Source organism: Grus americana, unplaced genomic scaffold (genome assembly GCF_028858705.1).
Source record: "Grus americana isolate bGruAme1 unplaced genomic scaffold, bGruAme1.mat scaffold_833, whole genome shotgun sequence".
Taxonomy (NCBI): domain Eukaryota; kingdom Metazoa; phylum Chordata; class Aves; order Gruiformes; family Gruidae; genus Grus; species Grus americana.
Window position 1 is genome coordinate 23,395 of NW_026562035.1, and position 19,031 is coordinate 42,425.

General features: G+C 51.4%; 1 protein-coding gene across 1 annotated transcript; it reads right to left on the bottom strand.

The window, feature by feature from the left end:
* Positions 1-989: 989 nt before the first annotated feature.
* Positions 990-12,794, bottom strand: LOC129201197 (electroneutral sodium bicarbonate exchanger 1-like). The gene is made up of 22 exons (XM_054812352.1): positions 12,680-12,794; positions 12,075-12,210; positions 11,705-11,865; positions 11,025-11,213; positions 10,799-10,887; positions 10,521-10,678; positions 10,075-10,162; positions 9,447-9,593; positions 9,172-9,263; positions 8,497-8,671; positions 8,230-8,363; positions 7,310-7,555; positions 7,097-7,202; positions 6,023-6,184; positions 5,198-5,311; positions 4,713-4,874; positions 3,864-4,115; positions 3,009-3,077; positions 2,351-2,524; positions 2,114-2,251; positions 1,574-1,671; positions 990-1,077 (listed from the first exon to the last, which is right to left on the bottom strand). Exons 1-22 carry the CDS (start codon positions 12,777-12,779, stop codon positions 990-992), a joined length of 3,078 nt encoding a protein of 1,025 aa, XP_054668327.1. The 5' UTR covers positions 12,780-12,794.
* Positions 12,795-19,031: the final 6,237 nt, after the last annotated feature.

The following is a 19,031-nucleotide window of genomic DNA, read 5'->3' on the forward strand; positions in this document are numbered from 1 at the left end:
TTTTGCAGCTTCCAGGCTGATGGCAGAGCCAAAGGAAAAGAAAATAAATACAATAAAAATAAAATTAAAATAAAATAAAAATAAAAAAAATAAAAATTAAAATAAAAGAAAAATAAAAGTCAAAAAGAAAATAAAAAGAAAATAAAAATGAAAATTAAAATAAAGTAAAATGCTGTAAAACTGGAGGGCAGGGAGCAAACGCTTTTCCTTCGCCTTAGCCCAACTGCTCGGACGCTCCTTAGGCTGCCCCGCCAGGGAGGACATCCCTCTCCTACCTGTAAGGGACGTAGGAGTGAACGAAAGCCTGGACCCCAAACCAGACCAAAAACCCGGCCGTGATAAAGAAGAAAACGGAGAAGGCGTCAAGTATAACAGTAAACTATTTGGAACATAAACATGAGTTTATATTTGGAAAAAAAAAGAGAAAGGAGAGGAGGAATTGGGTATTAAAAAAATAGCACTGAATGATAAAGCGCTAGCAGTCCCTCTACCACTACGCAACCGCAACAAACACACGCACGTACGCCCGGAGGCTCAACAACACCGAACTCCCATTGACCGTGATGTGCACCTCAGTTTGCTGGTCTAGAGATACTGAATGCCTGAAGCACACCAAGGATAACTGAAGACGTCTGCATGGCTTTCATGGGAATCCTCCAACTGGAAAAAAAAAAAGCAGTTTCTCCCCGTGTCCGCGTTGGCACATCCCTGAGTCACGTTCTCGCTCCTCTCCTTCAAAGTCAAGATTCCTAAACATGAAAACTGGGGAGGGGGAAGAATGGGAAAAAAAAAAAAGGGAGAGCATCATCAGTGGAAGATGGGGTTTGAGCCCCGTTCGTGGGACCACCGCGGCAGAGAGGAGCTGGCTGGCGTGCCACCGTCCTCGCCGCTGCTCGTTTGCTCAGCATTGCCGGCCGAAGCACGGGAAAACCGTACGCGCGCGTCTGGTCACGCTCGCATGCGGTCCTTTACCTTTTTCCTCCCCAAATTCAGACTGTTTCTGTGTTCATAGGGAGAGTCTTCCACACGGTCGTTTTCGACATTTCATCCCAGATATTAATCTCGGAAGGATCGGTCCTGCAATAAATATTTTACATCGCAATCCGTGATTACGGGAACTGCTGCCGCCAAGTGCGTTAGCACCAGCAAGAGGACCAGGGGGGCCCGGGGAACCAAAGCTCAGCGTAAGCACCGGAGGTTTTGCTGGATGAGGAGTTTCGGGAGGCAAGCCTGTAGAACAACAGCTCCAGGCAAAGGCTCTTGCTGGCGTTTAGCCCTGGAGCGGGCTCCTAAGCCACTGCTGCTACAGGTCGTGCCTACACCACCTCTTTCTTAAATATGAGGATCTCCTGCTACCCTAAAGTCACTGATGATGCAAGTTTTGGGGGTTAAATGGGAGTTGTGCAGCCGCTCTGCGCAGGGGCAGAGCCCCGCCATCGTCTCCGGCAGCCCTGCCCAGAAATTTGATTTTCCCGCCGAGCGGACCGCTTTACCGAGGGACGCTCGATAAAGATGGTGCCAAACACCTTCAAACGAATCTTGCCGGGGGTCCTGGCGCTTGGTGGCACTTTACCTGTCGCTGCTTTGCTGTGGGATATCCAAGTCGCTGGTCTTCCCCACTTTCAGTTGAACCCAATTTGCAGCAGCAGCTTCCATCACCTTCTGGGACTCCTGACGGAAAAGGGACAAATCAAGTTCTCGGTCTTTAATCAAAGCGGAGATAAACTCAGCACCCAGTAAAGACGTTGCACGCTGTCCTCTCCTCCTGACCTGCGGCAGCTTTAGCTATTAGTGCAGCAGGGTGAAGACCTTTCACTCCAAATACTTTGGGGGGATTAAAAAACGCTATTATGAGTAAACCTTTCCGTAGTATTAATAATAATAATAATAATAATCTTTATTATAGGACTCATTTTTAAAATTATACCTCTAGTCGAGTGTTAAGCTCACTGCTAATTTAGGACAAAAGGTTACGATGTGTGATCCAGGCTATTAGGATCCGTTTCTGTTTAGTTCTGATCTTGCCCCGACATTTAAAGACGAGCTGTGGCAGAAAGAGGCGATCTCACAGCCCGAGGGAGACGCCCGGCCCCGAGCACCCAGCAAGCTTCACCTCTTCTTCTTTGGCTTCATTTTTGGCATCGTCCAACTTCTTCTGCTTGCTTTCTGGCATAAGGTCATCCAGAAAGCTGAGCTCTCGCTTCGAGAAGCAGAAATCCATCACTTTCCGGACAAAAACGAGAGCCAAAACCTTCACGAATAAGAGGGAAGATGCAGCGAGGTCAGAGATGATGCCACAGCTCGCTCCGACGCTACAAACACCCCGACGCCGAGCAGCACCGGCTCTTACCATCATGGGGAAGATGATGGCGGCACGCGACACCTTGATGGCCCAGAGCAGGACGAGGCAGATCAGCTGGATCATGGTGAAGCAATGCACCTTTCGCAAGGGGACGTGCCGCAGGTAGATGAAATCCGGCTGGTGTTTCGCCGGCATCCCAAACAGCTTCAAGCGATCGAAGAACTGTAAAATAACAGTGAGAAGTTTCTGGCCCCGGGGAGACGCGGAGGGAGTGTTCAGGATCTCACTTGCAATGAGAAATCCTGGATCCCACCGTGTTCCTCTGCGAGCAGCACCCAATTTTCCCTCCGCTCCATCTATAAACCGGCTTGCCCGCGAGAGCTGCCCACCGAACTGCAATTATTCCCCGTTATTCTGTTCTCAGCGTTTCTCAGCACGCTGAATCCCCCAGCAAGGATTTCCACCAGCCACAGAAATCGCCTTCCCTTCGCGCTGAATTCCCCCTTTTTCCCGTAACCTGCCCTGAACTTGCCCGGTCCTCCCGGCCCTATACACCTCCTGTGCCTCCTCCAATCTTTTTCTTACACAAAATATTTTGATCGCTTGCTTTCGGAGAGGGATTTTTCCCCCCATGCCCCTGCTTTTTTTACCTGCTTCTATAGAGATGAAATACCAGGGACCCAACACGCTGTAAAAGAGGCCGTACCTGAATTCCTCTGAGCGACGACACACCCATGTAGAGAAAGACGCCATAAAGCACAGGCATTGGTATAAACTCAAAAAATAAATACAGAAATTAGTGCATTCTTGTTTTCAAATTGCATTTTCAGTATTACCGCTCTCTTCTACAGTCCCTGCCTAAAATTGCCTAAAGCCTTCCAGCTTCCAGAGGGTTAGAGAAGTGTCGGATTTTAACCATCAGAGATTTTGTGCGTGCGAATGATTTAATGCTCTGCTTTAGGCTGAGCTTTTGAGTTACACTTCATCAGAATAATCCTGTTTTCCAGAAAGGTTGGAGGAAAATAGGTGATTTCGCCCATGCTACCATATGCCGCGTTCTGCGACGGTAGAAAAACATTTGTACGTGTTCTTGTGGCAACACGCAAGAGCAGCGTGCCTCCTGTGAGCCTAGAGATGAGATTACTTTGTGGGAGGAACACGCAAGGAAGCCCACGGGGACGATTTCAGCGCGTTTAGCTACTGGGAACGGCTGTTCCGAGGCATCTGGGGGAACAAATTGCAACCGGTAACGTGCTGCCTGGTTGAAAGAGCAGAGGTACTGCTCTAAATACGCTTCATCGTAACCCATAAACACGGGTGGGCCTGAAAGACATCTGAAAATCCAAGCAGTTGGCTTGCTCGCTTGGCTCGAGCGTGCCAAACTGGGGTCTGAAGGGCTGGAAAGTGCAACCGAGGGTGGTTCCCACCACGGATCGAGCCCCAAGGTTTGGGATCACCTCCTCCTCTGCTCCACAGCTACTCAGGCCTGGAGAAAGGGGACTAGTTTTGCATAACCTCCAAAAAGCTCGCGGTTGTTGGGTGGTTTCCATTTTCCTCTTACCTTTAACACCGAAGTGAAGAAGACTGAGCAGCCCATGAGCACAAAGATCATCAAGCCAGTGACTCTCTGCTCTCGTATCCCCAGAAACTTGGGCTGTTCTCCTGGAGCTGAGCAGCCAGACTCTACTTTGAGGCTATTCACGTGGGTGATGGACAGGACGGTCGCAGCCACAAACCACGGCAGCCCCATCACGGAGCACACCCCCAGCATCACGGCCACCATGAAGAGGTCCAGGTGGTACCCGCATCCTTTCTGCGCGGAGCGAAACAAGAAACAGAGCATCTCACGGGACAAGAGCAAGGACAACGTCGCAAGTCAGACCCAAACAACCCTGTTTGAGCTCAAGTCGACGTCTTGAAAATTGAAAACACGAACTGGAAACAAATAAGGATGTATCCAGTCTTTGCGCAAGCACCTTGCATGACAATCCGGCAGCAGTTCAGACAAAGTGGATTTGGGGAGTTTGTATCTACTTCTCAACAAAAAAAACCCACCTTACTATTTTTCATTCATAAAGACATTTCTACCACTTGCGAGTAAGATATGACTCTCAGTTATGCCTGGCAGCACATCAAAATGATTCGTTCCCCAGCTGCTGCTGACATTTTAAAACAAAAGCGTGCTTCTACAACGCTCTAAGCTTAATATGCTCCTCCGAAAGATTGCTCATCTGAACTCCCCTGTTGTCGTTTGCTCCCTGTGTCATCATTAAGCCAGGAGACCATCTTGCCACGCTGCCTGACGTTGTTCCAAACCAATGCCTTCACAAGGCATTTGGAATTGGAGCTTCTCCCCGTACCTGCAGCCCAGAGCGGGTTGGGGATGGGGTTGTCTCCTGCAGCCCCTTACCTTCAGCCTGTGCTCCTTCCTGTTCACGATAAGAGCCGTGATCTGCTGGTCCATGAATATCAAGATGGTGCAAAGCAGAGCTGGGATGAGCGCAGCCACCACCGTCCACCAAGGGTTGGGTCCTATGGGGTTGATGAACCACCCGCGGTCGTCTCTGGTAGGCTGCAACAAAGCACACACATCAGCCTCGTCTCCCAGCCCAGCTACTTCACCGGCTTGGATTTTCCCCTCCATCCCCGTGTCACAGCATCTCCCAGCCCTGGTTTCACGTCACCCCGGGGCTCAGCAGTGCCAGCATCCTCTTTGCAAGCACCTGTAGCTATTTCTCCTGCAGGTACCTAGTTTTGGGGCTGTCTTCTCATTTCCAGGAGGAAACGATGCACTTGGAGGTGGAGGAGGAGATGGTCACACCACCAGCATCTCCTCCAGACTCAGCCCTGTCCTGCCCCGGTGAAACCCGCTCCGTGCCACAACACCCCCCCTACCTTGAACGTATGGGGGATGTGGAGCTTCGGTGACGGGATCCCAGTCATGAAGTCAGTGAGCACCATGATGATGATGGTGAGGAAAACAGCAAAGTCACTTATTGTGGACCGCACCTGGGGCAAGAAACCAGAGCTGAAAGGGGCATCGCAAAGGGGGCCGCAACATGAGATGGAAAAATGAGAGACATCAACAACATTAAGGCTGGTTAACAAAATCCCACCACTCTGAGGACGTGCAGCCAAATCCCTTGGTTAGCTACTGTTGCTGTGCTTGTCTCTGTGAGAGCTGGTGTCAGACAATAAAAAAAAGGTTTAATTAGGTGGAAGAGGGTTGTTTGAATTCAAACCTTAAGGAAAAAAAATATTAAAAAATAAGGAAGCAGATGGCTGCCACTGCAGCCACGCTCACAGCTAAAATGGGAATAAGGCGCACTGAGGCATCGTATGTTCCTCAAAAGGAAGAAAAAGTGTCTTTTCCTATGGCAGCTCCTCATTTGAACCAACTTTCCCCTTGAGCATAATGCACAGAAGGTAAAAAAAAAAAAAAAAAAAGGCAAATAAACCCCCACAACTTTGGAAGACCTCTTTTCCCACTGCCTGAGCAAAATATCGCTCGGGGGCAGGTCGCGAGGCAGGTGGGAAACGCCACGGTCGTTTAGCACTCATGGAAACGAGGGAGGGACATCCAAGCTGCTGGAGAGTTTGGCCTTCAAGGTCAATGTTTCCCAGCTTGACCAAGCGGTGGCAAATACTGCTTAGCGCTCCGGGAAAGCCATTTTGGGAAATGAGTGTGGAGACTGCTGCCGGCCACCATCTTCTACCTACTCTGGTTGGGAAGTAACGGCTGCTTTTAAACTTCTTCAATAAGCTCGACAGGACAAAGGTGGAGAAGAAGAGGATGCAGCACCAGAAGAGGACATTAGGCGCGTAGGGGCCATTGCGTCCACAGGCAGGTCCGTGAAACTCTCCATGCAAATACCGACATTCCTGGAGAAACAGAGCGTCAGGACACAAAGGTAGTGCACGTGCGGCAAGGAAACCTGGGATAACTCGGGGCTTTTGAGGATCTTGGTCCAAGATCCATGACCTTGTAACTGCTGCTGCTGCTGCTGCTGCTGACGGAGATTTATATTGAATGAGCAGCAGCTGAACAAGTGACACATCGAACCGCACAGAGGAGAGCGGAGAGGCGAGATGTGATGGGACACCATATCACAGACCCATGGCACATCCTCCGCTCGAATGGCAGGCAACCGTGGCTGAAGAAGACGCCAAGAGGGGAAGGAAACACTGGAAGTTCTTGGGGATAGAGAAAGAGGGAGCAGGGAAGGAGGGCTAAGACAACCGCGGAAGGAAAGGAGAAGAGACGAATCGTCCCTTCCCAGCGAAGGGCTCCCAGGACACGGCCAAGAGGGGATGAAGATGTCCTGAAGAGCCTCCCATCCTATGCCTGGGCTTTGCTTCCAGCAACAGCAGCCCGAGAGGCTGCTCAGACGTGCAAATTTATGCATGGACCTACAGACAGTGCTGAGTAAGCAAGCAAGGACTGGAGTTCTTAGGAACCAATTAAGGAAGCTAATGACTGCCTTCAAGCAGGAACTTAAGTCCTCCAACTTCTACAAGAATCAAACCACCCACTTAACCTTGCTCCTGGTCAGAAAAATTGTCCTGCGACAGGGTCAAGGAGGACAGTTATTACCCACGATGTTGGGGGGACAAGGTGGACTCTCCTTCCCAGGACCAAGCGGGTTAAAACCACACGTTAGATTTAAAGAATGACTTTGCAGAGCAGCACTAGCACAGTCTGAAGCCCCTCATCACCCGAAGGGCTCTGACTTTTGCAAAATGTGAACGCCCCTGGACCCCGCGGCCGCGGAAGTAGTGGCTTGGGGCACTTACAGTCACCGTGAGGTTTTCCCAGGCGATGCCAGACACGTTGATCTCGTTGCTCTCCCAGAAACGCAGGGTTGCCTTGCTGGGATGGCTTGGTGCCTCACACTTACAGCTGGGAGGAGAAAAGCCAAGACGAGGGTGAGGGAAAGGCAATGGAGGTGCAGCCCTGAGCTCCTGCCAAGGGGCAGCAGCCTTTTAGGAGGAAAAAAAAAAACTCACTAGTAGACGGTGAGGAAGTCGAGCTTGCTGTGCATGTGCACAGGGTAGGTCTCTCGCAGGTGACTCAGCTTCTCCAGAGCCTCGTAGATGAAGATGATGCAGATGAGGGAGGCGAAGGCTTCTTCGGTGAAGCGGGTGATGTAGCACACCAAACAGCTGGCGTCGGTGGCCACCAGCACTATGCAGAAGAAGGCAGTCCACAGCCCGATGCAGGCCCGCAGAGAGAGATAGGAGAGCGCGTACTCCCTGGGAAACCAAAATCAAACAAAGGCTGGAAAGGCCAGGAAGAGGCGCCGAGCCGTGCCTTCCTTCGGGGAAAATCACGAGCAATTTAGGAGCACGTCAAGGCTGCAGGTGGTAAATGCACTTTCCATGTCCTACTACAGACAGCCTTGGGGCTGTGGTGCAGGGTGCGGACCTGCAGGAGGAGAGGCCAATTATTTCATGATTGTTATTTAACAATTAGCTTGTGTTAAGGCCTTGGAGGCTAATTGAGGTCAGGGCCCTTTGTGGAAGGTGGTGTCCTCCCACATCACCCCCATGCCCTAACACCAAAACCCTGGCTGATTTTGCACCCAGTCACCTGCTACCAGCAAGCTGGGGCTGAAGAATAAATTGAATTGCAATCAGGGTGTCTCATCTCACATCAAAGTCATCACAACACAAGGATCCCCATCCTTATGGCTTCTCCTCTTCCTGCTTCATTTTAACCCTAAAACCCCCAAACAACCTCATCCATCCTTCAGAGACCAAGGGCTCTTGCACCATCACATACTAAAGCAGCAGCGTGCAACGTCTGCGACACAGAAAACAACTGAAATCTAACAACTCTCACTGAGAAAAAGACGAGAAAAACATCTTTTCTCCACCAGTGCCTCCTGAAGGCTCTCGCGGCACTCGGCCGCGGCAGCCGGCCTTACTTGCAGAATTTGTAGAGGATCTTTTCGAACACGAGGACGGGTCCAGTGCTGCCGAGGATGGTGAGAGGTTGGCCAGCAAAGAGGGAATACACCACGCCGGTCATGGATGCGCCCAGCAGTGACTCCATGGCACTCTGTCCAGGGAAGAGGCAGCGGCGAGGAAATAAATCAATGGGAAAAAGAAGAAAAAACCCAAAGCAAATTCACTGCAGCGAAGATTTTGCATGAGTTTTGCGCTCCCCCACGCCACCCAAGAGAGCTGCTCACGATGTGGCCGTCGGTCGCCTCCCCCAGCAGTCCCCCGAAGGTGATGACAGGGGACATGCAGGCACAGAAGAGGAAGAGGAAGGACGCCAGACACTGCAGGCTCAGACCATCCCGAAAGTCGCTCCAGAACCACGGGGCTTTGCGCTTCACGTCCAGGATCAAACCTCCAAAGAGCCTGGAGGAAGGAAAAACAAATAGACGGTTTCCCTGCAAGACCACACAGAGGGGTTTTGCTGCAGAAGGACAAGCCCAAGCAGACAGTAACCTTCATTGCTAACCAGCAGCAGTCTCCTTCGGCCGTTTTATACCCGGCAGAAACCAAGCAAGCACAAAAAACCCCTCCAACAAAAAGAAAAAGGACCAAACCTGAAAGCCCATCCCCTCTTACTGCAACTGTCCCTTGCTTGGAGAAGCAGCAGAGCTCTCCCTGGAGGTATTTACACAGCTGCTTCCACCCCAAATCAAGAAAATCTGTCTGCAGTGGTGCTGTGGCTGAGCCCAGCTGCCCAGATCTCACCTGCCCAGCCCAGGGGACCGAGCTGGTAATGTGAAGCCCCTTCACTGAACCAACTAACCCCAGAAAACTGCTACAAGGGAAGGTGCACGCTCCGATTCTAGAGGCAAAGAGAAAAAAAAAAACAAACAACAAACCCCACAAACTATTAAAGCTCACACCTTCCCGTGCGCTCCAGTTCAGGACCACTGTGTTTCTCTGGCTTGCTGTGAGAAGCACTGTCATCGAGAGCTCCTGGCATCTTCCTTTTTCCCTGTTAAAAAGGAAATAAGCCAAAGCTATGGATTCGTAACCACTGGCTTGTTGGGCTTCTGGTCTGGGTATGTGACTGCGTCAAACTGGGACCTGGTGAATCTGGGTCCCAGAACAGCATCCCCGGCCGGCCGGCCGCCGGCCTGCCCGTCCCCCTCGCGCCTCCCTCCGCCGCAGCACCCACCTGCGAAGGGACGTTTTTCGGGGGCTCGATTCGGATCGATGGATCCCATTCTCCTGGCGGCAAGACCGTGACCTGATCCAGAAACTCGTCGATGCCGGCCACGAGGTCAGCCCGGTTCTTGGCTTTATAGGCAACGTCACGGAAAACCTGCCGACAGGAGACAACCTGCTCAGAGGACAACCCATCTCCGATGTCCTAAGCACTACGGTAAGCTCCTGGCTAAATGCAAGATCATTTTCCCCAAATTTCCTGCTTGTAATGGCAGGAAATATTCCCCCAAATGGAAAAATCTGTCCATCACGGTACTTGTAATCATCTCCTCCACGAGGTCCCCATCCCTCATGGCACACCATACCCTTTTGCTCAAAGCGGGGAAGTTTCACTGGCCCTGGCAACGCCACCACTGGGGACAGGGTGCTGGGGACCCCGGGGAGGTGCAGGATGCACACCGGGTGGGATTTCAACCTCCAAGAGGTGGGGTGATACAAATCCGTGCGTTTGCTTCGGCGTGTGAACGAGGGGTGGGCTATCTGGAGAGGTGTGGGCAGTTGGGAAGCAAATCCTCTTCCTCACTACTGCAGAGAGGTGAAGAAAACCAAAAATGACCCGGAATTCTCTCTTCTCGCACCTCATCCGTCATGATAGTAGCCATGGACCTGCCGATCTCATGGTACTGATGGGCTTTGCCTTCTGGTCCAAGCAAAACAAACAGGAACCTGGGCAAGAAAAACACAATGAGCGAGAAGAACGTGTCCTTGCTCAAAGGACACCCAAGGAAATCCCTGGGAGCCCCCAGCCCCGAGCGCAGCTCCAGAGGGGACACGTAGGCTCACCGACTCCGCCAGGAATTTGAAATTCACCAAAACCGATGGCAAATTTAATTTTTGGGCCAATTTTAATGAAAATTGGCCAAGGGGTTTGAAAGACACAGCAGGGAAGGGATGCGAGTGGGAGAAATGTCCTCGCTCCCCCTGCCCTTGTTCCCTTGGGACGCCAAACTGATGCATGCACCTTGATGTTCTTTTGTTGGGTGGGGGTTTTTTGAAATAAAATCTTTGTGCTTCTCCTTCAGACCTTGTTGGGATGGGAACTTCCGTCATGCCCGAGAGGAGGACAGCCGGGGTCAGGCGGACAAATGCCACGATGGGCTGGCGAAGGAAATCCAGCTCTCCTACGAGCACGTTGGATGCTTCAGCCCCGGTGGGAATTTTCTTCATGAAATGCAGCTCCGCCTAGGCACAACAAGTGATTTTCAGGCAAATACCCCAAAAGCAAAGCCCTCAGCACTCTGCACCCAAATTTGCAAGACCAAATCTGGCCCTAAAGGCATAAGATAGCTACGAGCGTCTCACCTTGCTTAAGTCCATCGCGTTGCTCTCATGGTTCACCCCATTTTTAGCTTCTGCAGTGGTAGGACAAGGATGCGGGGTGAGTGTTTGGGCTGGTAGGAAAAAGAAAGACACTCAGAAAGACGGACAAGGAGCAATTGGGATGCTTCTCCTCTGCCAGGACAAGTCGAATGGGACCAGAGCCCTGCAGGAACCCTCACCTGGTGCCAAACCCTGCAGGAACCCTCACCTGGCTTGTCAAGGAGGTGCAGGTCTGACTGCTTCTTGCTCACATCAGCAAACGAGCGGACGATGGGAAGAAGGTTGTTTCTTTTCTTCTCATTCTGATGGTGATGCTTCTTCAGTAGGACTTCTCGAACTTTTGCCCACACGTGCTCGTCAAACTCCGTGGACTGGTCTTGCGGGCCCAGGATCATATCTGGGGATGGCAAAGGGAAACGAAGCCGTCAGAGCAGAAACCCCCCCAGGTCCCAAGCCCCAAAGCCCCCGGGGGAAGGCTGTGCCACGCAGGATCCCCTGACACAGGCCCAGCCTTGCTTAGCAAGACATTTTAATACAGTTCAGCCTTTGCAGCGAAAGCAAGAAGTTTCTTTTGCTAAAAAACACGAGCAAAGTGCTTATTCATCACTTTGCTAAGATAATTATTTCCCATTCGAAATAATGCAATTTTCTTGCCCCGTCTGGCCTTTCTGTCTGACTCTACACATTTAAAAAAAAAAAATGGAAAAAACACACCAGAAAAAGCTGGTGTGACTGTTGCACGCCCAGCCTGCATCCAAAACCAACTTAAAAACACAGCGGGGTTTCTGGAAAAGGACGCGCCGTTGGGGCAGGGTTTGATTCGGGAGCGGAGGGCACCGCGGCAAACCGAGCTCGGCCGTTCCCGCAGAGACGCGGCGCCCGCGGTACCTGCAATCTCTTCGATGCTGTTGGCACAAATGTCCAGCAGCACCGTCCCGTTGATGATGCAACTCCTCAGCTCAGAGAGGCTGTGCAAGGACAGCGTGGCCACGTAGGGCTTGCTCCAGCGCTCGCCGCCGTCTTCCACGTCCTCCTCAAACTTCAGCCACCTGCGGACATCAGGCGCGATCAGCCCCATTGCGAGGAAACGGCCTCAGCTCCGCAACCCCTTTAACAGAGCTACAGGGCGGCGAGAGAAGGCTCCTCGCATCGGCACCTGCAAAAGCTTTGCCAAAGTCCCGGAGAGCGGAAAGCAGAGCCCGCGGGCGCTGCCGGCGAGGGGACTCCTCTCCCACCGCGGCCGGCAGCGGGGATTTACCTTGCCGTTTCCTTCCACTCGGCATCTTCACCCTCTTTCACGCAGATCTCATCCAGCTCGGTGAACAAGTCATGGGGAACGTGCTGCTCGTCCTCCTCGGTCCCGAGGATGAACTGCACTCGCTGGGACGGAGTGTCTGGGGGCAGAAGGCAAAGCCCCGTCCCGTTACCACGCCCGAATACGGCCCGTCACGCTCATAGGCAAAGCGGGCATCGATCGGCACCATAAACATCGGGCTGGCCCCTCTGCCCTGGCTCTGTCCAGGCTTGCACAGAGCCCCAGAGAAGGAGAAGCATCTAATCCACCTCTGCATAAGCATGGGCACCTTCCCTTCCCCACAGTTCCATTTTTAAAGCCAGGATCCCTCTGAGGAAGGCGAGCCTAAATCCTTTATGCATTTAACTGTCTTAAAAAAATAAAAAAATCAAAAAAAAAAAAGAGAAGAAAGAGGAAAGTTTGGGAAAAGAGAGAGGGTCCTGCTAAATGATGCCGCTTTCCCTCGGAAGAACAGCAAGCCACTCAAACCGGCACGGGGACCTGCTTGCAGAAGACCCCAGCACCCACGTAGCCCCGAGGAGTTCAGTGAACGCTGTGGCGGGACTTACAGTGGTAGCCCTGCTCCGTCGGGGCAGAGTCCTTCTCCCGTTCCCGATGCTTCTGGCTGTGGGGACGGTGATGCCGGTGGCTTTGCCTCACCAGCGGCATCCGCACGCCCACGTACAGGGTCCGGTGGCCTGCGAAAAAGCGGCGTTTGCATCGTTCTCGATACCGCGGAGACGCTTGATGCAGATGCCGCAATTAAATCAGTGCAGCCACCCCAGGAGGAAACACCAACTTCTCTTAATTTTCTTTTAACTGGATCCCTGAACGTCACAGACCTGTCCTTTTTTCCCAAGCCTATTTTACTCAAACTTTGCAACGAGAGAGCAACAACAAGTGATGGTTCCCGATCATCTAAAATGCCAAGCAAGGGACGTCGCAGGGACTTTGTGCGACGGGAAAAGGCGCTGGGCTGGCGGCTCCTCTACCGGGATCTCAGCAGAGACTCACCTTCCAACTCCTCCTTCTCATAGTGAATATTGACGACGTTGCTCGTTCTTCCTTGGTCAATCACTGCCTCTTCATCATCTCCCTGTTTAGAAAGGAGAAGGGAAAAGTTGCGCAGAGCTCCCTTACGTCCTCCCGGCCATTGTCCACCCCCGCGTCCACCCAAATCCACGAGCATCACGCCTCCGCGTGCCTCCTCCTCCAGGCACAGCCCTAAAAGCACGGACTTGGAGGAGGTTTCTCTTCCCATAACCCAATAAAACAGCCCGTAGCATCGTTCAAACACAAAAAAAAACCCCAAAAAACCTCTGAGATTCGCACCCAGTTGCTCGATTTCTGAAACCGAAGTTTGAAGAAGAGCAAAACACCAAGAAAACTTGGGGACCTGGCAGGGCTGTTGGACGAAATTCAAGAAGCAAGAGCTACACCGGGCACTGGGAAACAGCCCAAAAGAACCAAACCCATAATTTAAAATAAATAATAATAATTTAAAATAAAACTTCAAATGCCACGCTGGCAGATGCTGCCCGTCGTACTAATGATGATGCATTAATCACAAAGACTTAATAAAAAAAAAAAAAAACAAACCCAAAGCCAGAGAATAAATAACTTGTTACGATTTAAGCTGCAAACACTAACGTGAAATCTGCTTTTTATCCCCCAAATTCCTGCTTCGACTGAACAGCATCACCTGCCACCGCGCGGCAGCGATGCTCGGGAAAGGCACCGGTTAATTTAACGACCAAGAGGAAGAAACGCTCCTGTCTGGAAACGAGTTTGCTGGTCCCCGAGTATTAATTTCAGAGCCGACCTGTTGCTAACTCCCCGCCAGCTCCCGGGACTCGCCCACGTAACCCGGCAGCCGGATTATCACGCGCCCGTGGCTTTCCTGTCCTCTCTCCGATGACGGCCTCCGCCACCCTCCGTCCCCTCTTAGCAAAAATGCATCCTGCTCCCCTTTGGTTTTGCCAAAAAAAAAAAAAAAATCCCCCAAAAAACCAACCCCAAGAAACTCCAAACCCCAAGCCGGGAAAAGGTATGGGATGAAAGGGCTTAATAAAATCGCTTTAAATTGCAATTTAAAAAAAAAAATCGCTGTTTAAAGAAAAAAATCGTGGTTTCAAAAAAAAATCGCAGTTTAAAAAAAAAAAAAATCGCGATTTAAACGAAATCACAAGCTCGAGCGCATTAGGTGGGTGTTGGAGTGGGAATACACGGGGCGGTTTGGGAGTCAAACACCCCGCGGGTGACACGGGGAAAGTCTCCGTCTCTCTTAGAAACCGTTTTGCCCCCGTACTCCGACCAACGACGCTCAACCTGCCGCCGGGAGCCCTCCCCGGCACAAAGCATCTCCCCCCTCCGCATCCCTCTGCGCTCCGGGGAAATGCCGACGGGATTTCGGGGAGAGGTTTCCAACCGTTTGGGGCGGTGCGGGGGGGGGCACTGGGGACATTGGGCCCCTCGGCAGAGCCCCTACCTGTAACTCTTCCAGCAGCGTCATTTTGTAACCCTCGTCCTGGCTCATCCTGACGTCGGTCAGCGGTTTTGGGGTTTTGGGGATCAATCAAGGGGGGTTAGACCCCCCCCAGGACACCGCAGTAACCCTCACCGAGAGGAGCTCAGTGTCGCCCGCTGTGTACCAACTCCAGGTACACAAAAAGTGACCGTTTCTTGGAATCGGAATCTTGGGCATGGGCGGTTATTTAAAGCCACGCAACCCCAAAACTCATCCTGCTTGGAAAACTTAGTGGATGGGAAGAAACCAGCTCTGTTTTGAACCAAACCTACCCGGAGGAGAGAAATGGGGTGTAAACGCCGGGGCGAAAGGCGTAAGCGGCGTTTTGGTGTGTTTCACAGCACAAGCTGCCAAAATACGAGTGAGGCGCAAACCCTTGGGAAAATACCCGTTACGGGGCGGCTCAGATCCCCCGCTGCTTTTATATTATTAAGTTTTAAAGCTTCAGGAGCAAACGTGGGAGGAAACGGGACAAGTGGGGACCTCCGGGTCCGTGGCGGGATGCTCCGAGCATCCCATCCCCCTTCCCCAGCCACCGCAGCATCCCTGAAATCGCAGCGAGCCTCGCGCGGAGATGCCACCAAAGAAATTAAACCAGAGCACTGAAAGTGCGTGGTGATAGGCAAACAAGTGTCGAATTTTCAGCAAATGAGGGGTGGGGGGAGGGGGGTGGCATTTTACTCCCCCTGAAGTGCTAAGGCATCCAGCAAAGATAAAAATTGGGAGAGATCACTCACTAATTGTTGTCACGAGCAAAACAGACTGAACTTAGAGAGGAAATTCATCTAATTTATCACTAAGCAAAACAGAGTAGAGGAGTGAGAAATAAAATCAAGGCTTAAAACACCTCCCCCCACCCCTCCCATCTTCCCGGGCTCAACTTCACTCCCACCTTCAACCTCCTCCCCCCTCAGTGGAACAGGGGGACGGGGAATGGGGGTTGCGGTCAGTTCAGCACACATTGTCTCTGCCACTTCTTTGTCCTCGGGGGGAGGACTCCTCTCAACATTCCCCTGCTCCAACATGGAGCCTCTCCCACGGGGTGCAGACCTTCAGGAGCAAACTGCTCCAGCGTGGGTCCCCCACGGGGTCACAAGTCCTGCCAGCAAACCTGCTCCGGCGTGGGCTCCTCTCTCCACGGGTCCACAGGTCCTGCCAGGAGCTTGCTCCAGCGTGGGCTTCCCACGGGCCACGGCCTCCTTCAGGTGCCTCCACCGGCTCCGGAGTGGGGTCCTCCACGGGCTGCAGGTGGAATCTCTGCACCCCCTCATCCTTCCTCCACGGGCTGCAGGGGGAATCTCTACACCCCCTCATCCTTCCTCCATGGGCTGCAGGGGGAATCTCTGCACCCCCTCATCCTTCCTCCATGGGCTGCAGGGGGACAACCTGCTTCACCATGGCCTTCACCACGGGCTGCAGGGGGATCTCTGCTCCGGTGCCTGGAGCACCTCCTGCCCCTCCTTCTGCACTGACCTTGGTGTCTGCAGAGTTTCTTACAGCTTCTCACTCCTCTCTCCCGCTGCAAAAGCGCTATCTGGTTTTTTTTTTTTCCTTCTTAAATATGTTCTCACAGAGGCGCTGATTGGCTCGGCCTTGGCCAGGGGCGGGTCCATCTTGGAGCCGGCTGCCATTGGCTCTGTCAGACACAGGGGAAGCTTCTGGCAGCTTCTCACAGAAGCCACCCCTGTAGCCCCCCCGCTACCAAAACCTTGCCACGCAAACCCAACACAAATGGTTACTTGGAAAGACAAATGCCATCACTCCAAATGTCCCCATCTTCCTTCTTCTTCCCCCAGCTTTATATGCTGAGCACGATGTCATATGACATGGAATATCCCTTTGGTCAGGTGGGGTCAGCTGTCTTGGCTGTTTCCCCTCCAAACTTCTTGTGCACCCCAGCCTCCTCGCTGGTGGGGTGGTGTGAGAAGCAGAAGAGGCCTCGACTCCATGTAAGCCCTGCTCAGCAATAACAAATCCATCTCTGTATCATCAACACTGTCTTCAGCACAAATCCAAAACACAGCCCCATCCTAGCTACTCTGAAGAAAATGAACTCTATCCCAGCCAAGACCAGCACAGGCAGCTTCCCCAGGCTGTCCAGTGACCACGGGCACAGGCCAGACCCTGCTCTGCTGGGCCTTCACGTCTGTCCCAGGAGGACTGGCTGTGCGAGGACACTGCTGTGTGCCCCCACCCTGCACACTCACACACTTTAGCTGCTCACTGGTGTTTTCATCTGTGGGCCACATTCTCGGGCATGTTCATGATAGCGACTTTGGAAGAAGGCTTAAGCCTTCATGCACTGCCCTGAGGAGATGCCCTTTCATGATGGAACCACTCCTACGGAGGCCAGCTCTGTCACAGAAGTGCCCGTTGCCTGTCCCTGCCTGCGGTCCCAGGACGACCACGCAGCAGGACTGTGACCAAGCTGCAGAGCAATCAGGCCTTCCACCAAAGCCAAGGGATCAGAAAGAGAGTGTGGAAGTGAAAAGAGAACAGCTCTGGGAGATCAAGTGCTGCCTGGCAGTGCTGCCATGCCAGGACTCTCTTCCCTGCCACCTCTGCACACAGGAACTGTCCCTGCAGCTCCAAGAAGGATGGATCTCAGAAAAAAAAAAGTCGCTGAAGGGCTCTTTCTTTTGTTTGTTTAAACATACATAGAGCAGAGCTCTTCATTTACACATCCACTGTCAGAAAAGAAAGCAGAGACTGAATTAGAGAGGGGATGACAACATCATTATAAGCAAAACACCACCCCCAACAAAAAAAGTCAGACAACAGGCTTGTCCTGTAACGAGTTACATGAAAAACTGCTATGCAGAAGAGGGGTAATTTCATCTACAATCTTATTTATTGCTCTTAAATCCTGTACTAGCTGATAATTCTTCCCATCCAGTTTCTTCATGGGTAAAATTGGGGTATTAAATTCTGATTCACATTATATGAGCAACCCATATTCTATAAAGTGGAGTATTAACCTTTTTAATCCCTTTTTGGCCTCTGTTTTCAATGGGTATTATTTTTGTCTGACTGGATTTGTTCCAGGTTTAAAGATCATTCTTACGGGTTCCGCTCTTCTGGATCTACCCAGGACCTCATTAGCCCGTGTCAAAGGCGTCACTGCATTCTTCATCTCCTCGGGAATTCCTTTGTTAGTCTTAGGTTGTTCCTGCAACATAAAAACTCTTGCCTCGATGGCTTTAGGTGCAGGGATTAATAAGTATTTAACAGAATAAGTTGCCCCAGTATCTACAGTAAAATGTATTTTCCTTTTTCCCAGCTGTACTGTAGCCAGGGGTTCTGCTGGGGAGGTTTCCCCCCGCTCCCCTTCAGGACTTAGTTCAGGGGAACTGACGTGGAAAGGGAGCTGCTTCTTGATTGTATCGTGCCTCCTCCAGAACCTCTGCACTGATAGGCATAGGACCCCTAAAACGGTCCTTAAATTTCTGACAATCCCATTTTCAATGTCCCAGTTGTTTACAATATGCACACTGATGATCTCCTAAGGTATCCCTGTTTTTTTGTGCTGGAGGGGCCCCGCCTCTCCCCCATAGTATTGCCGTCCTCCCCTGAAGTTACTGTTTGCTGATGCTCCCTGCAGCGCAGCTCTCAGGTTCCCCTCTCTTTCCCTGTCTCTCCGTGCCTGTCTCCGCTCTCTTCCGTTTTCTCCTTGCTCTTCTTTAATTTCCTTCTCTTGCTCTCTGTTATCAAAAACCATCCATGCAACCTCCAGCATCTTTCATTAATTCCAAATCCTCCTCCTCCTCCTCACGCCCGCACTTCAAACCCCGTTGCCCCGTACTCCAAGCAGAGCAACACCTTCACAGCCTCCCGCTGCCTTTTCCTGCTTTTCTAATGCTGATGCCAGGGGTCTTGCAGGGTAAACCCACAGTCCTTCAGCCACTCAGGGTGAGTTCGCGAAGTGAAAAACAAATCAACATACGGTACCTCATCCCATTTCTTCTCCCTTCTACAAAACAACATCAATTGTAGCATTGTATTATTTTCCAAATTCTTATTCTTGGGCTGTTTTTCCATTTATACATCGGTCACCAGTGATTATAATATTTTATCAGAGTTCTCTTATCTGTTACACCTCCCGGTGAACCTTCTATTTCTTTCCAATGTCTCAGTATGCATCCTAATGGACTCTTTTTCAAGATTTCTCCACTCTGTTTACTTCCCATTTTACTCATTTAAATTTCTATCTATCTCGCCAACCCCAATCTTTGCTATTTCAGTAGCATGCTCCTTCTTTTCCCAAGGGGTCCACACTTTACACTTAGCACACTCTATGCCTGTCCCAGATTGAATCCACAATCTCTGTTTATACCATAAACATTCAAAAAATAATTATTGATTCACAATATTTTTAGGGTGTAAAAGGCAATATT

Excerpts from the sequence above, each read along its gene's own strand:
- LOC129201197 (XM_054812352.1), bottom strand. The coding sequence starts at position 12,779 with ATGCCGCTGGTGAGGCAAAGCCACCGGCATCACCGTCCCCACAGCCAG. Across the intron at positions 10,679-10,798 it reads ACGCGATGGACTTAAGCAAG|GCGGAGCTGCATTTCATGAA; the intron begins GTGAGACGCTCG and ends TGTTGTGCCTAG. Across the intron at positions 7,556-8,229 it reads ATCCTCTACAAATTCTGCAA|GGAGTACGCGCTCTCCTATC; the intron begins GTAAGGCCGGCT and ends TTGGTTTCCCAG.